At 37.9% G+C, this 23,009-nt stretch overlaps 1 protein-coding gene across 10 annotated transcripts in view; it reads left to right on the top strand.

Moving 5' to 3' along the window:
• The window catches only part of RYR2 (ryanodine receptor 2), a 787,495-nt gene that overhangs the window by 274,573 nt on the left and 489,913 nt on the right, over positions 1-23,009 (top strand). For all 10 annotated transcript variants that reach the window (XR_012434021.1, XM_065543167.2, XM_065543147.2 and 7 more), the window contains exon 3: positions 13,106-13,210. Coding sequence is in view for 9 of the 10 variants with exons in the window: in XM_065543167.2 (XP_065399239.1) it covers positions 13,106-13,210 (105 nt within the window). In the remaining variant the exon portion in view is untranslated. The remainder of the gene's footprint in view (positions 1-13,105; positions 13,211-23,009) is intronic.

The following is a 23,009-nucleotide window of genomic DNA, read 5'->3' as shown; positions in this document are numbered from 1 at the left end:
AAATTAAATTTATAGAGTCTTTTATGTTAATCCACATATTTTCAATTTCTGACATTTTTGATTTATTTCTTTGGAATTGAAGGAAGCTCCGTCAGTACTTCCTTTTGTATTTAACTGTGCTAGGAACAAATTCTCAGTCTTTGTTTTTCTGAAAATGTCTATTTTGCCTTTGTCTTTTGAAAGATGGGATGTGAGATTCTTGATTGAAAGATTTTTTTTTCTTTTGGTTCTTGGTCATCTCCCTGCCTTCTGTCTTCTTTTTTGGCAGATGAAAAGTCAGCCATTAATCATATATCCATTTGATGCGATGTGTATTGTTTTTCTCTTACTGCTTTAAATGCTTCTATTTTTGTCTTTGACTGTCATGCAAACAATTTGACTGCAGTGTGTCTGGGTGCGGATCTCTTTGTATTTATCCTACTTAAGGTTTGTTGTGCTACTTAGATACGTAAACCAATATTTTTCATCAAATTTGGAAGTTTGGGGCCATTCATTATTTCTTTAAATGCATTTTTCTGACCACTTCTTTCTCTCCTAGTCTTCTGAGACTCCCATTACACGTATATTGATGTACTTGTCATCATCCCATTGGTTTCTGAGGCTCTGTGCATTTTTTTGTCAATGATTTTTTTCTTTGTACTTCAGATTGAATAATTTCTGATAATCTATCACTGATTCTTCTTCAATCTGCAATTGAACCTCTTTCGTATATTTACTATTGTATTCAAATACAGAATTTCCATTTGGTTTGTTTCTGTAATTTTTACATCCTTTTTGATAATTTCTATTTGTTGATTCATTGTTTCCATACTTTAATTTTTTAAGCATGCTTTCCTTTAGTTCTTTAAACATATTATAATAGGTGCCCCGAAGCCTTTGCCTGCTAAATGCCATTGTCAAGACACTCAGAGAGTTTCTCAAGACTATGTTTTCCCCACAGGATGGGTTACATTTTTCTGGGTTTTTATTGTTGGTATCATAATTTTTTGTTAAAACTGGACATTTTAGATAACATAACAACCGTGAATTCTTTTATGTCTCTACTGAAGGTGGTTGTTGCTGGGTTTTGTTTGTGTTTTCTTTGTTTAGTAAATTGTCTGAGCTGAGTCTGTGACATGTCTGTGTGACCAATAATGTCATTGCTTAATGTTTAAAAAAATTATTCTTGTTTTTATTTTAAGACTAGCTTTCTAGGGACTTCCCTGTTCCTTCATAGCTTAGAGTTTAGGCAAACATGGTACAGAGATTGTGCTCAGACACTTTGAGGAGTAAGTTTTTAGTCCTCTACCGGCCGACTTGTGCGTGGACAGGGAAATGTATAAGAAGTTCAGGTCATTTTCAAGTCTACCAAGATTTACTTCCTACTGGTTCCTAGGTGTCTTTCTTGTTCATGTGCAACTTCAGTCAAAAATATACTGAGTTAGAGTTGGTAGGGAATCACCAGGTGTGTGCTAGCAGATCTGTTGGACCTCCCTGGGGTGTGTCACTTTCATAGATGGTGCAGTGTGAATGGCATCTGCTCCAAATCAAGTGAGTTCCCTTTGACAAGGTGGCACAGTTACTGGTCTTAACAGCTAGCCCATGTCATGACATGGTAGAACCTCCACATTAGCCGAGCCGTGGGGAGATGGGAGTAGCCCCAGGAAAGAACACCACAGATTTACTGTTCTTACCCAAATTGTGGCAGTTTTTAAGCATAAAAGTTTCTTATATTTTTGTATGCCTTTGGTTAATTTCCACAGCTCTGAAAGTGTTATTTTTGTCAATTTTATCCAGCTGGCTTTTTAAGGAGAAGATTTGCCAACCTTCTCACTTGGTCATGGGGGGAGGTGCATATAATTTATTTTAAAAATGCAGCTTATAAATATTTTTATCTATCCTGAATTGATCCTTCAACATAAAAAAGTATTATGTTATGGCTGTATCTTATCAGGTACTCAGCTTCTAGAGTTATCTTTCAAAAATATTATTTGATTTGTTTGTATTACCTATAAACTCCTTCAGAGCCAAATTATGTGTTAAGTGAGATGGATTTTTGGCTACTGTATTTTTTGTGTTCCATTAGCTTCAGCTATAGGTTTATTGTCTATAAGGATTAGTAGGACTCTGAAGTATCTCCAGATCACCTGCTGTTAAGTCAGAGTCACATCTCACAAATACAGCTCTAGTTTCAATTCCTTATAGCCTTCCTGGGCCTCATATCCTAAGGTATATACCCTGACCTAGTTGTTTTAATTACACCATATATAACTCTATCGTTAAGATTCTTCAACCAGAAAATATCATATCTCCTATGGAAGTGGTGACTTACCTGCAGTCAGCAAAGGAAAGCCCTCTGTATCCAAATATATCTACAACACATCCATCCAGAAAGGATCACGGTATTATTGCCTTCCAGCACTTTTGCTTCTGCTAGTACATTCCCAGAGGAGCTCATATGAGGCTACCAGCTTCTGAAATGGCCCTTAGGCCAAAGTCATGGAGTGAGGGTATTCATGACTCCATTCTTGTGTGTGTGTGTGTGTGTGTGTGTGTGTGTGTGTGTGTGTGTGTGTGCTTGTTTTGAGCAGCTCACTGTAGCATTTAGTTTTTTTTTATCAACCACAAATTTTACCACAAATGGACGGGGCAATAAAAGAAAACAACTGGGAGGCAGGCTGATATGACCTTGAGGAAGACAGTATGATTTGAGTTGTAGGCTAAGCAGATAGGTCTTTTAATAGTTTCTGGCTTAGGGCATGTCACTCAGTTTTCTGATTCACTGGTTACTCATTTCTAAAGTGGTGATAATAATACTTATTTCATGATGAGAATTAGGACCTAGCACAAAGAGGACCCTTAAAAAGGGATACAGCTATTATTACTTGTATAATTGTCTCTACTTTTTTTAATATTCTTGAAACTGCATGGGAATTTCATGCTATTATAATTCCTGGCAAGAATTCCAGGGTGTTGAATGTCTCGGTCTGAATCTGCTTGGAGTTTCTAGTTTTTATTATACTTCATTATTTTTTAAATAATAAATTTCTTAACTTGGAGCCCAACTTCCCAGAACATGATTCCGATATACTTATATGACTAGCATTTATGTGCTTTAAACACAGCTTAGGAAAGTGAGCCAAGGATGTTGGTAGAGGATCACCAGGTTTGATGTCACTGAGTGATAACAGACCAGTACACAGAAACAGTGAGTGTTGCAGCAGAGAAGGAGGGAGGGAACCTCAAATCCTCTTCCCAGAGGGATATTGGACTAGGATTTTTAAGGGAATTTTGGTAGGTAGAGGGCTGAGGAGCTGAGGGCTGCTGAATAGTTAGGGCATTGGGGATGAAGTCATAAACTGTATTCTTACATGGAGGAAGTTCTTTAGAGGGGGTCTTCAGACTGGCTGGTGTCAGTGGAATACAGGATCTGGAAAATATCTCAACATGGGAAGCATGAGGTTTCTTAATGTTAAGGATGTTATCTACAGAAATAAGGACCTTATGACAGGGGCTACATGATATTTAAGCAGTAAGTACCTTTAAGGAAGCAGGCTATAGGGCAGGCTGGTTAATGCTTACCTATTCTTATACTCAAAGTGTATGCTTTTATTGAAAACCTAGCAATTTAATTTTATTAATGTTATAAGGACAGTTTCAATGTTACTGAGTTAATTTCAGCTTGATTTGTTCAAACTGATACTGAGTAATTAATTTAGAGCTCTTGCCATTTCAAATTAATTTAGATGAAATTAATCCAGCTCATTTTCACAGAATGAGACACCTGCAAACAGTGAGATGGTTGGTATTTGTATGGTTATGCCTGAATGAACCTGCACTATATGACATAATTAATTGAATTCGAAGACATCATCTTATCACCTACACAACTTTAATTGTGGAAGCCATACTTTCTGTCTTCACTTTTCTCTTCACCTTTTGACTTTTTGTGAAACTCTAGGTAAGTCAGAATCTGTTGGTTGCCCTCATCTATATGTTAGTGTGAATTATTTTTCCTTCTTCAAGGAAGGTATGAGACAAAGGACTATGACTGTTGTGGCAAAGGTCATATTGCAGACAATTAAGTTGACCTGGTTACTGGAAAAGATATTTTTTGTCCCAGATACTATTTCAGGCAAGAAACCTATGAATGGATTCTACAAAATATTCCTGTCACAGAACTCCCTAGAGCCAACACTGTCGCTCATCAGAAATTTTCACTGAAGGCTCTGTCAAGTGTGTTCAATCTGTGGTCCACTGAGATCCTGCAGGCAAAGCTGAGATATTACTGCAAATAACAAGTATTTGTGACTAGCAAATACTTAGGCCATACATTATTTTTGTCTTAGTTATTGCTGATCCTTGTGGTCATGAATATGCTAACATGTAGGATGAGATACATCCTACATATGTAATAAACACACACACACGTGTGTGTGTGTAGTGTTAATTTTTTAAAAAAACCTCTTTTGAGTAAAGAATGAAAATTTGCTCCAAAGTAATTTGTGACTAGAGGAACTGCAACAGTGGTTCAAATATTTCCATTTATTTATTTGTTCTGTGGTGTGATATTCGTCCATTCATTCATACATTTATTCGAACATCTCTAAACTCTCTGAATTTAGTAGTAAGACTCCATAACTGTTCAAATAGTAGATTTCTCAACCCTCCACTTTTCAAAACATAATTCTGATATACTTGTTCGGGATACTTGTTTTCCAGAGAGTTGGTATGTGGAGCTTTTATTGAGACTGTGATTTTTTTTTTTTAATCGTGAATGAAAAGATAGAAACCAGTCTGCCTGAAATGAGTTTGAATTAGCAATGTTGAGAGGCAGGAGCCTACATCAGATGAACCATTAGGTTGCATATATGACTTTCAAGATACTTAGACGTAGTGTCTTGAGGCTCAAATCGTAGCAGTAGAAGTCTCTTTTCTGCTTTGTCCTTGAGTGTTTTGCTTGCAAAGTTCCATGTAATTGTATTCTCATCAACAATGGCTCCCTCTCAAGATACGTGTGAACTGATTTGACCTGAGCCAGCGTTAGAAGTAGAGAGGTATTATGCCATGGTTCATCAAATGAGTGTACCTTCTAGTTTTGTACTGACCCATCGGAGTCATTTGAATTTTAAAATAATTGTAAAAATCAGATGAATTGGCCTATCTACTTAAAGGATGTTGTATTATGAAAGATGCATGTCAAGGAGCAAAATGAACACTGAGCAAACCATATGGGACGCCACCAATTCACTAGGGATTTTCATAATTAACTGCTAAGTTGGCACAGCTGTGGCTCTTTGTAGCAGCAATGTACTGCTAATTACCACTCATTTAAACCTGCTATTATATCCTCTCCCACCTGGACCTTTCTGTTGTCAAGAATTCCAAGGGAATGACTTGAGTGTTTCTGAAGATTCAAAGGATTTAAGACCTGGGGAAACCCAGAGACATTAGCTTCATTGGTTAGGATGGCATTTAGCCTTGTCTTTCAGAAAGCTGACCTGAAAGAATGAGTTGACACAGGAAAAATCTTTCCTTCTTGGAGGCAATAATGTTAACCTCTGGTGCAAAGTGGGATGAAGGGAAAAAGAACATGATAAGAAAAACTACCCAGAACTATGAACAGCCCAAAGTGTAAAGCTCTGGAAATAATATTTCCAAACTGGGAATATGGTGTAATGTTATGATTGGGGTTTTGAAGCAATGTCAAGAAGAAATAGTGAACTAAGATTTTTTTTTTAATCTTGCCTGGTACTTCCTTTCTGCAGGATTTCCTACAAGTCAATGGGATACAACACCATGGTTTTTTTGTTTTTTGTTTTTGTTTTTTTGCACTGAAGAATATATAAACATTTTAAAGGATATTATTCCCCATCTGGTAAGTGACATTTTGCCTGGTTCATGTCTCTAGTTGGTAAATTAAAACAACCACCACCACTTTATCTTTTGGAGGAGATAGAGTTTGATATCTCCATCATTTGGGGAGAAGTCGACCCTCAACAGTTACAGTGCCTTCCTGAAGGCCATGCAGCAGATGGGCGCCTAAGCAAAAACAAACCTGCCTCAACTTCAGACCATCTGCTCTGTTTTAAAGTGGACTGTTTTCACATCTCTTGGTGGAAGAACAGCTTTTCTCTTAATTTATATCTCTCTGATTCTGAGCTCTCAATCTGATTTAGGGTTTTCTTAATTTAGGCAGATAAAATTATAACTTATTGGCATTGTCCATGTTATCATGCATTGATTTTCTTCTTTCTTTGATCTCTTTGAAGTAGGATAAGTATTTTTCCACTTCATAGGTAGGGAGGCTCAGCCCGACTCCCCTGAGGTATCTTGGCTAGTTACCCATCAGATCTGAATTCCACGTTCCTGGTGCAGGGATTTACCCTTTTCTGTGCTGTCAAACTGTCAACATTTACTACATCATTAATTCGCAAGATACATTTTGAGATACCTGTGTCATGCCAAAGGTCACTTGGAGCCCAATTGAAAGGCAGTGTGAAAAGCGTAATTAACTTGTTTGCTTTTGTGCTGGAAACCTAGGGTTAACACAACAGCCAAACCAAAAGCAGATTTGTCATTAGGGCTCTAACGGCCTATATCCCTATAGTGAATGTGCATCCGTTTAATTTTCCAGAAATAGATGAAATCATAATTTGAGGTTAGTTCATCAAACATCAAACATTTCTTTGTGTAAGTCATTGTATTAGGGCTGCAGGTGGCGGTGGTGGTGGTGGTCATGAGGTGGAGTGGGATCCAAGCTGAATAACAGTGTTGCATGGCAGAACACGTGGATTCATCTTCAGCAGGAGTATGGTGTATCTAGATTCTGTAGCAGTCATGCTGATGAAGTAGATACATCTTTACTGGCAGACAGTGATCTCCAGGATATATCAGTACATTTAAAAATGGTAATTTATATAGAGTGAACCCATTAATGGAAAAAGCTAATATATATATATTTCTATATGCTATGAATGCTTCTACTGCTATGAATACATTGCATATGTATACATGTAAATGCATAGAAAAAGGACTGGAAATAGGCCGTGCACGGTGGCTCATGCCTGTAATCCCAGCACTTTCGGAGGCCGAGGCAGGTGGATCACGAGGTCAGGAGAGCGAGACCATCCTGGCTAATACAATGAAACCCCGTTTCTACTAAAAATACAGCCAGGTGTGGTGGCGGGCACCTGCAGTTCCAGCTACTCGGGAGGCTGAGGCAGGAGAATGGCGTGAACCCGGGAGGTGGAGCTTCAGTGAGCCAAGATCAGGCCACTACACTCCAGCCTGGGCAACAGAGCATGACTCTGTCTCAAAACAAAAACAAAACAAAAAATAAATAAATAAGTAAAAAGAAAAAGGACTGGAAATATGCACACTATAAAGCTAAAGGAAGGGAAAGTGAGCATCATCAAATTTGGAAAGACAGTTTTCAGTTTTTCAGTGTTGTTTGACTTCCCTACAAGGAAATGTTTTTATGTGTGATTTTATGTGTGATTTAAAAATATGAAATAGTGTTCCTAGGTGAGGACCTTCACGCTGAGGGAGAAAAAAATATAAGCAAAGGCATCAGGATGTGAAATGGAATAGTTTATTAGTATGGAGTTTTCACACAGTAATCATAAGAAGGATGGTGGCTTAATGTGGCTTCTATAGTCCTAAATTATTGGTTGTTATTCAGTTAAGGTAATGACATGTTTCAATAGGTTTTTAAGTGAGTTAGGCAGATACATCTCTGGAAGCCAAATAGTAGATGGATACTTCGGTTGGAAACCTAATTGATGTTTACATAGCTTCTCCAGAGCCAGCAAAGCCAGATGCTGCTTTGTGGTTATTCTTGAGATTTTTTTTTCCCCCTCTAACACTATACAGTGTTTGCCAGGCAGGGGAGGATGGTGACCAGTTTGTATTAAAAAGAAAAGAAAAGAAAAGAAAAGGCACACAACTCTGCTGCTGTTACCTTTCCCAAAGTATACATATTCTGATAAAATTGGTGTTGTCTCCATATAAAAAGTATTACGAACCTCCTGCCAGCTTGCTTTGGGCACTATTCTGGGTAGAATAGACAGGCACAGACGTTTAGACAGACTGAATCTCTTTCTCTGATTTAATTTTGCATTACAGGTAGACGTCATATGTAATGTGTAAGAGCCATGCACAACTGCAGTTTTTGATTTTGTGTTCTGATGTGATCTGGCTATTTCGAAGCACTTACAATGCAGACATACTGTATGAAAGTTCTCATGATTTCGGAGGACACTCATAGTAAGGACAAGGAAATTTCTTTCATGTTGAAGTTCTAAAAACTAACTTTCTCAGTAATAAGACTTGAGCAAAAACAAATTAAGACTAAGGAAAAGATGATAATTTGCCAATGCTTGCAAATGGGAGCCTCTACTCCACATGTTTGTAAAATGTTTTACCTTATCTTGCATTCCTGGCATTAGGAGTCATTTTGGTTTGGGGCCATTTTTTTGTTTGTTTGTTTGTTTTTTTTTGAGACGGAGTCTCGCTTGGTCCTCCAGGCTGGAGTGCAGGGGCGCGATCTCGGCTCACTGCAAGCTCCGCCTCCCGGGATCATGCCATTCTCCTGCCTCAGCCTCCTGAGTAGCTGGGACTACAGGCGCCACCACCACGCCCGGCTAATATTTTTTGTATTTTTAGTAGAGACGAGGTTTCACCGTGGTCTCGATCTCCTGACCTTGTGATCTGCCCGCCTCGGCCTCCCAAAGTGCTGGGATTACATGGGGCCATTTTTTAAAGCTGATCTTTGATGAATGTATGAAACTATTTTCCAGTGATTCTGCTTTATTTTGGGGAAGTGGGAACAAAGACCCGGCATGCTACCATGGGTATAACTGTACCAATTTCAATGCTGTTTGAAGAAATAGACATCTAAATGAAGAAATACTTTTAATTGTTGACTGTAAAACGTACCAAATTATGCTGATGATTCTGTTACCTAAAATAACTAGACCATTTTTCTTTAGAGCAAAACTGACAACACTATAAATCTCTGATGTGTATTGTTTTAAGTTTTCCTGAAAGGTAAAACTTATTTTTTTATTTTTAGTTTTTACTGTCTCAGCTTTTCTATTACATTTGTGTGTGTAGGGGGAGCTGGGTACAAAGAGAAAGAGAAAGCATAGTGAAGATGACTCAGAACAAAATGGGTGGCGTTTGTAAGAGACAGAGAATTGCCTTTGAAGATTGTTGGCGTGTTTATTTATGCTAACTCCCACTATCTGAAAAAATAGCTGTAGCAGGCTCATTACTCTGTGGAAAAATAAAATTCATTTGACAGGATTAATTCATTTGAAACCCATGTGGTTTTCAAGGTTCTTTAAAATAACGTGAGATATTACAGCAATCCTTACTTTAACGTTTTCATCTAAGTGAGGCATGAAACAATTTAAATGCACCCAGAATATAAACTTTTAAGTGTTACCAGAAAGTGTCTTTTCTTGACAATACTGGAACATTTTGGATGTTATGAACAGGTGCATAATTATAGATTTGTGTTTTCAAACACTATTTGTACAGAGTAGAATCCATGTGAGAACTGATTTTAAGAAATGAGCGGTGCTTCGTAATTTCCAGAAATGGAGAGGAATTACAGTATGCAAAACTAATGACGATAGCTCACTTACTTTAAGTTCTTTTTATGTTCTTGACACTGGGATAAGCTCTCTACATATATTATTTCATTTGTTCATAACAACCCTATGAGAAGGGTATAATTATTATCCAATATTTTTTGGGGAAGGAAACTAAAGATTATAAAAGTTAGCAGTTAGTAGGTAATGAAGCCAGTATTTTTGCTTAGGTGGTCTGTGTATAGAATCCATGCTCTTAACTATTAGGATATGCTGATTCTAAAGCAATTAATGAATATTGGTCTGAAATCAGTCTAATGGCATGCTGGAAACAGCTCTTACAAACTGCCAAGAGTTGATTGTTAGATATTTTGGATTTTTGTAAGCCAATTTGTAAACTTTGCTACTTTGAAATCAGCAATGATTGGAGTATTTACACCACAGAAATGGTCAAATGCGACAAATCAAGGCACTGTTTTTCAAGTCAGTTCACCAGCACACCATTTAATAACATAGTGCCCTTTCAGCAGTGCCAGAGTATAAACCCTCACATTTTAAATGGATATAAATGAAATAAATGCTTACATTAACAGTTTTATTTTACATTAGCATTTGTCTTGATCTCAAGAGGAGAGACTATAATTAGTACGGTTAGAACTTTAAAAATTAAATTTAAGAGCATGTATTCCTAAATTCCACAGTAGAAGAGAGTCCTTTTCCTAGCCTTTGAACTTTTATATGGGGATTTTAGAAAGAAAGCCCTTGTCTGACCAGCTGCAGAGTGTAAAAGCAGTTAGCCTTGCCACATTTGAGAGGACTCTTTGCTGGCTGAGATTGTCTGAGCAGGAATGGAAAGTGATTGGGTTGGGTAAACAGGAGCCCATGATAGGAGGATGGCAGAAGCCAGAAAAGGAAATTTTATTAAAAAAAAAAAAAACCAACCAACCAAACAAACAAAACAGAACAAAACTTGGGAACCAGTGGGGTTTGTGGGGTCTGAGTAAGCTTTGTGGCCTTATTGTGGGCATCATTTATCCATAAAATAATTTTAACTTTAATTTTAGAACTCTAGTACTTAATTTTTCCTTGTAACCATAAAGCAGCATTTTCTGCTGTGATGGAAAATCATTCCAGTGGCAGTGGTTCCATTTAATACAAATTTCAAACAGTGTCAATTGTAATTTTGATGCATTGCATCAGCTTGTCAAATTGATCCTCCCAATGTTCTTTTTATGAAGAAGGCATAACTTGCTTACACATTATGTTTAATGTATTTGTAATGTTCTTCTGATATAAAGATCCTCCATTGAACAATTTGCTTGTACCTGGTTGGACTGCATACTGGAGCCCGCTTATCTAAGCAAAAGCATACATGCTTAATAACTTAAACGGTTCTCCCTAAGCCACCAACCAGTTCTTTTTCATTATTTATTATTATTTATTGGAAAACATTTCCATAAATTGAACCACAAGAAAGAAATGCACTCACAATTTAACCACCCCAACTGAATTTTCTTCCCTTTTTTTTTTTTTTTTTTTTTGAGACGGAGTCTCGCTCTGTCGCCCAGGCTGGAGTGCAGTGGCGCTATCTCGGCTCACTGCAAGCTCCGCCTCCCGGGTTTACGCCATTCTCCTGCCTCAGCCTCCCGAGTAGCTGGGACTACAGGCGCCGCCACCTCGCCCGGCTAATTTTTTTGTATTTTTAGTAGAGACGGGGTTTCATTGTGTTAGCCAGGATGGTCTCGATCTCCTGACCTCGTGATCCGCCCGTCTCGGCCTCCCAAAGTGCTGGGATTACAGGCTTGAGCCACCGCGCCCGGCCTTCTTCCCTTTTTTCGATGTAATTTTTATTTTTTGAGAACAGGGTCTTGCTCTGTCACTCAGGTTTGTGTACAGTGGTGTGACCATGGCTTTCGGCAGCCTCAGACTCCTGGGCCCAAGCATATTCCTCTTGCCTCAGCCCTCTGAATAGTTGGGACTACAGCCATGTGCCTTTTTTTTTCTATTTAAAAAAAATTAAGTCCTGGCACGGTGACTCATGCCTGTAATCCCAGCACCTTGGGAGGCCAAGGCGGGAGGATCATGAGGTCAAGAGATGGAGATCATCCTGGCTAACATGGTGAAATCCCGTCTCTACTAAAAATACAAAAATTAGCTGGGCGTGGTGGTGGGTGCCTGTAGTCCCAGCTACTTGGGAGACTGAGGCAGAAGAATTGCTTGACTCCAGGAGGTGGAGGTTGCAGTGAGCCGAGATTGCGCTATTGCACTCCAGCCTGGGCAACATAGTGAGACTCCATCTCAAAAAAAAAAAAATTTATATAGATTAATATATGGGAAATACAAGTATAGCTCTCCTACATGCATATATTGTGTAGTGGTAAGTCTGGGCTTTTAGCGCACCCATCACCTGAATTGTGAACAGCCAGTCAGTTCTTATCCTCATTCCTTCACCTCCTGAGTTGAGATTTTGAGAATTTGTGCTGTATTGATTGAGATAGAAGTTTAAGAGAAAGAGAAAAGAAAACGAATGGAGGATGAAAAAATAAAGCAAAATACATACACACAGAACAGGACCAAGTTAGAGGCAAAATATAGCATCCAAGTTGAATAAAACAAAGTAATCGCTGTCTTGTGGATAAGGAGAAACCTGTGTCTGTGAATATTTTATACTAATTCAGTTTTATATTTGCTTATCTTTAATATTAATTTGAGAAAAGTGCTATTTTTCTGTTCTTTAATTTTTTTTATCAGCAGACTGAATGGTAAGTTAGAAATGAATGCATAAGAATCAGAGAAATCTGGATTTTAATCCTTAGCGTGAAAATTTTATAACTCTGTGACTTTGGAAAAGGAACCTAACTTCTCTGTTTATCCTGTTCACACAAGACATAGTAACAGTCCTTACTATAGACGACCGCAGGAGTTATAGATAAAGCTCCCGGGGCAATGCATATCAGAGTAAGCTGTGTCTCCTTACATTTTCAGAGCTGTTATTGTTGCTCAGCAAATGGCAGCTGTTGCTATCTGTGGTTTTTTTGTTGTTGTTGTTGTTTTTTGAGACGGAGTCTCGCTCTGTCGCCAGGTCTGGGGGGCAGTGGTGTGATCTCAGCTCACTGCAGCCTCTGCCTCCTGGGTTCAAACTGTTCTCCAGCCTCAGCCTCCTGAGTAGCTGGGATTACAGGCTTGTGCCACTGCGTCCAGCTAATTTTTGTATTTTTAGTAGAGATGGAGTTTCACCATGTTGGTCAGGCTGATCTCGAACTCCTGACGTCAGGTGATCCACCCACCTCGGCCTCCCAGAGTGCTGGGATTACAGGCGTGAGCCACTGTGCCTGGCCGCTATCTGTGGTTTTTAAAATGTATTAAACGTGAGGAGTAATGACAGTGTTTCTTGATGACTGGGGAACTTGCAGTAGAAAGTTGACAAATACTCTTTCTACGAAAGAAACTGGAGCCTCCTAAGGTAAGCTGGGTCTGGATGCTTGATGAAGATGACACTGCTGACGGCTCTTCCTCTTTCTGTGCAGAATGTGCCCCCAGACCTCTCCATCTGCACCTTTGTGCTGGAGCAGTCCCTCTCTGTCCGGGCCCTGCAGGAGATGCTGGCTAACACCGTGGAGAAATCAGAAGGGGCAAGTACCCAATTTATGTAGACTTGTAGTATTTTAATGAGCTCAGCTACTATACGAACAATTTCTTTCACAGGTGTCAGAGAGTTTCTTTTTGCTGAAATAAGTCGATGCCTGTCAGTTGGAATTTCCTTAGGATTGACTTTCTGCTTTATCCAGCATATTTGTGGTGTCTTGAAAACTAAAAAAAAAAAAAAAAAAAAAATCCAAGCTTGATGTGATCTGTGTCACTAAGACCTCGTGCTTATGTCTGTGGTTTAAAACCAACCTTTCTTTGAGCATTTCTATGTTTTCTTCCATTTTCAGAGCTGTTATTGTTATTATTTTAACTCATCGCTTTATGCATGGCTATTTGTCATTAACCTTTATTTCATTTTCAAATGTCTCTCACTATGTGACTATGTTCTGAGCTTTTTCATGGAAAGTAAAATTTCATGGCACTGTTACATATTTTAAGTAACCAAATTTTGGTGATATGGCTTTAGTCTATTGTAATTTTAAAAACAGCTAATCCTTTTCCTCTGAAAATTGATTTTTTTTTCTTTTCTGAGATGGAGTCTTGCTCTCTTGCCCAGGCTGGAGTGCAGTGGTGCAATCTCGGCTCACTGCAAGCTCTGCCTCCTGGGTTCACGCCATTCTCCTGCCTCAGCCTCCCGAGTAGCTGGGACTACAGGCGCCTGCCACCACACCCGGCTAATTTTTTGTATTTTTAGTAGAGACAGGGTTTCACCGTGTTAGCCAGGATGGTCTTGATCTCCTGACCTCGTGATCCACCTACCTCGGCCTCCCAAAGTGCTGGGATTACAGGTGTGAGCCACCGCGCCCGGCCCTGAAATTGTTATGTGGTTTCCTAATGCAAGTATTTTTCTTTCAAAGCCTATTTGGTTATTTTATTTTCAATGAGACTTGCTGTGACGGGTATCTGGGCTGTTACCCAGTCTTGACCAATTTATTACAGTTTAGAATTAAGCAGGAGGATTAATGGTCAAATTTTTGTTTCCAGGTTTTTTAAATTTTTATTTTTTGGTATTGTAATTACTGCAGTGCATTGTTTAATAAAGTATAGTATTTCCAGAGATAAAACTGAAAATTTTATTTTGCCATTATTGATCTATATGTTGCTGTTGTTAATCATTACTCTGGTCTGGATGAGTAAAAAGATTAAAAAATGGTAATACATAAATGATTATCCATAGAAATGAGTCATCAGTTATAACATTATTTTCATCAACCTTGTAGTTTTTAAAATTTTAGTGTCATGCAGCTTAGGACTTTACTTGATTTGTGCATTAGTTCTAAATTAAATTTTAGCAGTATACTATTATGTGGGGAAGAGAAACTTTAGTGATTTTTATTTGGAATTAGACTAAAAGCTTATTTTACAAAAGCTTGGTATTTTAGTTTTTCGGGTTCAATTTTTGCTTATAGCAAAGTTTGAAATTATTAAAATATATAAAGTTTCTTTTAAAAATTTTTATTCTTTCATGTAAACCTTTTCAGGTACACTTAAATTATGAAAGAAAACAATTCTCAATTTAGTTTCATTTCTACCTGAAATAACCCCTCCTGATTTTTAAACATCCCTGAGTCATATCAACTTTGATATGCAAATAAGCCTTTATAAAGAAAGATCGTTTTTATTTGGCATTAGCATTTAGAAAAATGCATCTTGCCACTTCATCTGTCTTTATAGATAACAACTTAGAACTAACATGCCATAAATTTAATTTTTATATTGCTAAGTTGTGTTTTTTAAATTTAACAACTTTGAGAAGATCTTTTGTCTTCTTCAAATCATGACGTTGGGCTAGGCAAACTCTAAAGTTTCTTGGAATAGAGGAAGTAATTTGAAATACTGTTTTAGGATTTATGGTTTTTCTTGAGATGGGGTCTTGCTGTATTGCCCAGGTTGGTCTTGAGCTCCTGAGCTCAAGCAATCCTCCTGCCTCAGTCTCTGGAATATCTAGGATTACAGGTGCATCCCACTGTACCCAGCTTCTAGGATTTATGTTTTCAAGACATTTATTAGTTAGAATTTCTGGATCTCTTCAAATATTTTTATTTAGCTGAATTTAGTTTTGAATTGTTCACTCTCTAGAATGTCTCTATCACAGATAAAGTAGTAATTTGTGTGATGTGTTGAACACTATTTTATAAAGCACAGTATAGTTACCATAAGACACGAATTAGGGGCTGGGCGCTGTGGCTCACTCCTGTAATCCCAGAACTTTGGGAGGTGGAGGCGGGCGGATCACGAGGTCAGGAGATCGAGACCCTCCTAGCTAACATGGTGAAACCCAGTCTCTACTAAAAATACAAAAAATTAGCCAGGCGCGGTGGCAGGTGCCTGTAGTCCCAGCTACTCGGGAAGCTGAGGCAGGAGAATCACTTGAACCAGGAGGCGGAGCTTGCAGTGAGCCGAGATAGCGCCACTGCACTCCAGCCTGGGCGACAGAGTGAGACTCTGTCTCATTAAAAAAATAAATAAATAAAAAATAAAAAAAGACATGAATTAGGAAGTTTAATTTGAGAAAAAACTGCTACAAGGAAGAAACACTTTGCATGAAGCTGAAACCTATTTCTGGTTACTAGTAAGTTTTAGAAAGAAATCAGTGTCAAATAGCTCAACAGGTTACTGTATGTTAGGGAAAGATGAAAGTTTCTGTCATACTGCTGAGTATTTTTGATTACACCCAGAAATGATACTCATTCCTAGCTTGCCACAGGTGATGCCGGTTAACTAGCACAGCCCCAGCCACAGCGTTGGAGGAAGGGTTCTGGAGGTCTCTATTGTATTTATGGATTTGGAGGTAGCCTGAGCAATGGGGGGTATCCTGGAGGACCCCTGGGGTGGTCAGGGTTAGGGAGCACTGTGGGGCCTTGGGGCAGCAACTGTTTACCAAGAAGGATAGATATTCTCCACTTAACCATTTTATTCATACGAGTGCACACCAGCTAAATATCATGTCTGATGATATGTGATCCATGGATATGTGGCCAATGGATGCTGCTGGCACTTGTAGGAACCAAGTCTTCTGTACTCCAAATATCATCTTTTCTAGTGCCTGATAATGTCTCCTTTATGCTCATTATGGAACTCTAATGGGGAATCCTGTTATCAGTCAAATTACTGTATCCAGGTTAATAAATCATATGCAGTTTGCTTAAACGAAGAGCCACTTTTTCTAGGATGAAGTGTGCCAGGAAGGTAATGCGAATTTTCATGAAATCATTTCTTTCCTTTCAGATGAACAGTGAATCAAAAAGAACCTTGTGTTCCCTGATTCCCAACTCCTTCAAAGTCAACTTTCTTTACAAAGCCTTGTTCTTTTTTATTTAATAATTCTTTAATTTCTTATGTAATTCAGTAAATAATACTTATACTGTTTCATGTCTAAAATGTTATCATATGCACATAGCAATACAAACACACTTGATGATAAGGAAAAATTTTCCATTTAGTATCATGGCTTTGTTTTCTGTGGTTAAGGACCATTTTGCTAGTATTCTTGGATCACCAATAAATACGTGGTTTTCATAAAATGGTTAAGGAAACTTAGCAGAAAACTCCCAATGTCATTTGTGACAAAGTAAATCATGAACATTATGATAACAGAAGAAGAGGTGTGTAAGATGAAATGGGAGAAAATATTACCTAATCTACGAAGTTTTGGTTCCCTAAAAAGTTGCTTATTGTGACTATTAGTAAAATAACTCATATTTTTGTGGCATCAAAATCATTCTGAAGGATTTCATCTAAGTGGATTTTCTTAAAATGTCTGTTTAATTAAAAAAAGTACATACATATATATTAAAAGAGAGACCTAGATCCAATATCTATATAATTACATTGACTATCATTTAGCTTTTATTCTTATTAAAATCATGTCAATGGTAAATAGGCCAAGACCTGTTTATGTCAGTAGTTGCCCACAGAACCTTTCAGATCTTGAGGATGGAGACAGTGCACAGGCAATGGGAAGGAGAAGGTGTCTGTTGAGCAGCACCTGTCTCTTCGGCCCTGTTTTCTCTGGGCATCTGCCTATGCACATTCTTGCTTCTGCTGTTCTTTCTGTTTCCCCCACTGGGTTTACTGTGGTTCTGGATAATGTCACTTGCAAGTCTAGCTCTGTATTGCTCTTCTTGCTCTCCAGATCCGTTTTGCGTATGGATGATATAGCTTAGGGTTAAAAACGGGCTTTGTTGTCGTAGAGAACTGCTTGAGAATACCAGTTCTGCCATAGTTAGCTCTGTGGCTTTGGGAAGGATAACTTTATCATCAAGGCTTAGTAATGATTAAATGATGGTACATGTTGTTATTGTTTTACTTATTCTTTTTTGTATACTTTTAAACTCCCTGGGTTGGACTGTTGCTAATTCCTGACTGCCTTTTCTCTGGCCTTGATGGCTTTCTTCCTTCTCTGGGACATAGCCAGTCCAAAATCCCCACTTCCTCCCCTCGACCCCAGTATCCTAACCAATTCTGGCACATGTAGTTTGCCAATTTAATGATGCCACGACAGTGTTAGAATAGAGAGTTGATGATAGCATTTGCTTATTTCCATGTGTTTTGTAGTTAATAAAGTTTCATAATTTAGGTGATATTGTGCTTTTGGCTGTTCCTTTTATCTAATTCACAGAATTATGATAGACACTTTTCTCTCATACAATTTTATTTGTCATGCCTAATTTAATTTAAGGATTTTATCTCATATGAGCACAGATACCAAGTTAGAGGTGACATAGTATAGTAGAAAGGGCTTTGGTTTTGGAGTCCAGGAAATTTACTGAAAATTCTTCTTCAAGTAATATTTATAATAATTACCATCTGTTGAAAAGGCATTGCTTTGGTTTAATGCCATGAGTCTAATATATGGCTTGTATGTTCTGTTTAGGACGCATATTTTAAAATACACATTGAGTATCTTTTCTGCCTTTCAGTTTAATTGTTTCTGGGGGAATTGTAGGACCCTGTCCTTTTCAACTCTAGCTTATGGCCACTTGACTAGGTCCCTTTATTATTAGAATATTGTAGATTGAGCTAGAGAAAAAATTAAAATTAACCATTCTTTTCTCCTTACATCCTGCTCTTTGATGGAGAAATAGATTAACATTTATGATTTAAGTGATTATGATTTGGATCATTCATTCATTTGCTGTATATTCCTCATGAGCATGGGTACTGGTAGTTTGCCACTATGTCAGTTGTGAATGATACTTTGAATATCTATAAAATTCACAATGTAATGTTATAAATATTGTGATGAGCAAATAATATTGAATTGAATATTAAATCCAATTCTAATCATTTAGTGTTAAGTTTTTCAACATTTATAAGGTAAATTATATCTTATAAAGGCTCTGTGTGTAGAAATTTAAGTGTGCATTTGGTCATCAATGAGTTTACAACTGCAGGGATAGAAAAACAATTATAGTATAACTTCATGTATGTTATAGAAGTGTACATAATTATCATGTTAGCATGAAGAAGGAATTGTGTATGTGGAACTTGTTATTCCTTTAAATTTTCATGGCACTTTTTAGAATCATTTCCAAAACAATTAGAAGTAATATTAAAACTATTAATAGAAAAATAGTTTCAAAATTTTTTCCAAGGAACAATTTGAGCTCAGTAGGCAATTCCTTAAAATTTTAATAGAAAATAGGCTGGGCACGGTGGCTCACGCCTGTAATCCCAGCACTTTGGGAGGCCGAGGCAGGTGGATCATGAGGTCAGGAGATCGAGACTATCCTGGTTAACACGGTGAAACCCCATCTCTACTAAAAAATACAAAAAATTAGCCGGGCATGGTGGCGGGTGCCTGTAGTCCCAGCTACTCAGGAGGCTGAGGCAGGAGAATGACGTGAACCCGGGAGGTGGAGCTTGCAGTGACCCGAGATGGTGCCACTGCACTCCAGCCTGGGCGACAGCAAGACTCCATCTCAAAAAAAAAAAAAAAAAAATTTAACAGAAAATAATGCTTGTCAGGAAGACAATCCAAAACATGTCCAGAGATATTCTTAAAATGATTTTTATGTTTCAGTTTAGTAAAATGGCTTGTTTTATAAGAAATTTCCAAATTATGTACTGTCTTCAAAGTACAAAATATTACAATGACTTAATTATTAATAGAGGTATAGATCAGACTCAGACATGTCCAGCTTTTATGAAAAATGGAGCTGTAGAATGTGGAGGAGTAAAACACGTGTGTTGGCCAGGAGCAGTGGCTGACACCTGTAATCCCAGCACTTTGGGAGGCCGAGGTGGGTGGATCACCTGAGGTCAGGAGTTTGAGACCAGCCTGACCAATGTGGAGAAACCCCGTCTCTATGAAAAATACAAAAATTAGCCGGGTGTGGTGGCGCACACCTGTAATCCCAGCTACTCGGGAGGCTGAAGCAGGAGAATCGCTTGAACCCAGGAGATGGAGGTTGCAGAGAGCAGGTGCTCCAGCCTGGGCAACAAAGTGAGACTCTATCTCAAAATAAATAAATAAATAAATAAATAAATAAATAAATAAAACATAACACTTATGTCATTCTTTTTATAAAACTCCTGTCTCTTTAAGACATGTACTCTAAGAACATTAAAAAATGCATGGGACTGGGCACAGTGGCTCACACCTGTCAGCCCAGCACTTTGGGAGGCTGAGGCATGTGGATCACTTGAGGTCAGGAGTTCGAGACCAGCCTGGCCAACATGATGAAACCCCGTCTCTACTAAAACCACAAAAAATTAGCCAGGTGTGGTGACACGTGCCTATAATCCCAGCTACTTGGGAGGCTGAGGCACAAGAATCGCTTGAACCTGGGAGGTGGAGTTTGCAGTGAGCCCAGGTCGTGCCACTGCACTCCAGCCTGGGCAACAGAGCAAGTCTCCATCTCAACTAAAAAAAAAAAAAATGCATTGGGAAGCAACTGACTAAATTTACTGCTATATAAATTTAAAAACATACATTTTTGAAACACTGAAGCCCCATAAATTACTTTTTAAAAGTACATTTATCAAACATTGAAGCCCCAATTTCACGCAGGTAATTGCACCTAAGATCATTTTATATAAATGCAAGAGCAAAAGAGGAAGAAGATCTGTGTATTATCTCATGGTGGTTAAAGCTCATAGATTATAGTGCAAACTCCCTGAGTTCATTTCCTAGTAACATAATTACTTAACCTTTCTGTGCCTCAATTTTCTCATTTATAATGTGGGAAAAATACTAGCATCTCCCTTTGTTGTGAGAATTAAATAATACAATAAAATGTGTAGAACAATCCTGGCATGCAAGAAGCACTATGGGTATGCTGTCATCATTGTGATGGTCTCTGCATTGAGTATGCCTGAGTAAGCTCCTACCAGATCTGATCCTTCTGGAAAAAACAACTATAATCTCTGGACAAAATACAAAAACAAAACAATGAACACCCACAACAGTAAAACCTTCAATTACCTGAAGGCCCTAGCTATAGTTGCTCTATAGCTGCCGTTACAAGATACTGCCAAGTTGACGGCTTAAAACAACATACATTTATTATCTTCTAGTGTTAGAGGTCACAAGTCTAAAAATCAGTCTCCGTGGGCTAAAATCAGGGTGTTGGCAGCACTACATTGCTTCCAGGGACTCTAGGGAAGAATCTGTCTCCTTGCCTTTTCTAGCCTACATTCTTGGCTTGTGACTCATCCTCCACCCTCAAAGCCAGCAGTGACCTACCATGTCACATCTTCACAAGTCCCAGGGATTAGGATGTGGATGGATGTGCTGAGCTTGAGTAAGATGCTATTGAAAGATCAAATGAAAGTGAGAGCAATCCAGCTGAAAAATGACTGAAAAGTATACTTTTTGATTTGACAGGAGCCTGATTTTCTTGCAAACCAATCAATAAGAATTTCAATCTATCTTACGTACAACATGCCACTTCATAGATTCACATACATTATGCATTTAACGAGCTTCATTCTCTGAAGGTTTTCTGAGTTTTCAGTAGTTGATCATATGATTTAGAATTTAAATTTAAGTATATTTTCATATTGCATGCATAGTAGATATTAATTACTTTTAACAATAACATTAATGAAAAATAACTTAAAAAATGAGGATATCTATAAATGCAATTTGTTGAGTTCCTGTCGTATTCCAGATAGGCATCTTCCTGAAACACGAGTACAAAATAGTGAGTGTGGTATTATTTTTCTTTGTGAATAGAAGCCTGTTCAGTCTTTGGCTATAGTCTCTTCTGTGGGAGATAACAGTATTTAAAATGTGGTCACAGTTCCAACAGTAGATCTTAATGTTTCTTTTATATCCTCATTCTTCTGGTCTTTTGGTATCTGCTCAGAGGCACTACATTGTAAAGCCTTCTTTGTTCAAGCTCTAGGGCAGATAGATCAAGGATCAAAATGAAAAGAGTTAATGTTGTGTCCACTCTAGTTGAGTTTTATGTTGATGATTTCTTTCCATTAAAGCACATTCGGGTAATGTGGAGGAAAAAGGCAGAGTTGATGAATTTTGTGGTTCATATGATATAAATTGTGTTCTGTATATTATTAAAAGTAGATTTCTCAAATGGCTGGGCTAATGACTCACTGGAAAAAAATGAGGTGTAACGCTTGACATTGTTCGTCCGTTTTCAAATACGCTCTGTATAAGTCTCCAGTAAAATACAGAATTAAACTCCATTAAAATACGGAACTAAGATGTAAAACTGTGACCATACTTTAAATAGCGTAAATGTAGAGATATCTGTCACTGAAGAGACTATAGCCAAAGGCTGCACAGGCTCCTATTAACAAAGAAACATATTACCACACTCATTATGATTTATTTGTGTTTCAGGAAGATGCCTGCCTGGAATATGATAAGAACTCAACAAATTGCATTTATATATATCCTCATTTGTTTATTTAGTTATTTTTAATTAATGCTATTGTTAAAAGTAATTAGTGTCTACTAAGCATACAATATGCAAATATACTTAAATTCTAAATCATTACAATGTTTTATTTTTATAACAGTAATATATGAGTATGAAATAAAAATACCCTCTTCATAATCCTCATTCTCCCCTAAGATAACCACAGCTAAAAGATTGGTATATAACCATATATAATGTTATGTATAAAAATATTATATAAATGGAATCATATACTGTCTTGTCATCTTTTACCAGTTAATTATATATGGTTTTTTAAAAATAAGGACACAAAATGTCCAGAGGAAGAGAAGATTCAGATTTAGTTGATCCAAGCTCTGGCTCAGATTTCCGTAGTTCTCTTTGGTCTGTTCTGTGTTTGCTTGGTTCACAGACTAGCTTCCCACATGACTACAAGATACTTTGTAGGAATTTCAGGGATGATATCCAAAGTCAACATCATCTGTAGGCACAAAGAGGAGCTGACTTTCTTTATTTCTAAAAGCAAGACACTTTCCCCAGGAACTCCCTGGCAGAATTTCCCTCATGCCCGTGGTCACACACCCATAGCTAATTTATTTACTCACAAGAGAAAATGGGGCCAGCACAACTGGCTCTGACCATGGGGATGGCAAGAGGGAAGGATATTTCTAAGAACTAGGTTCTTTTATTGGGAGAAGGAAGAGAATTGTATGTGAAAATGAAGGTCAGATAATTTCTAACATTGTCTGCTACATCATAGAGCAGATACATAGTTAGCATCTGTATGCTTTCACTGGAAATGTTTATATTTGGGACTCCCCATGTTCTTGAGCCAAACCGGGACCAACAAGTGAAATCTTTGCCTAGGAAAACAAATCCAACTCTGTGCTCAGGTGTCTCCATGGCCAAGAAA

Source organism: Macaca fascicularis, chromosome 1 (genome assembly GCF_037993035.2).
Source record: "Macaca fascicularis isolate 582-1 chromosome 1, T2T-MFA8v1.1".
Lineage (NCBI taxonomy): Eukaryota > Metazoa > Chordata > Mammalia > Primates > Cercopithecidae > Macaca > Macaca fascicularis.
Note: the sequence above shows the minus strand (reverse complement) of the source record. Positions and strands in the feature narration are given on the sequence as shown.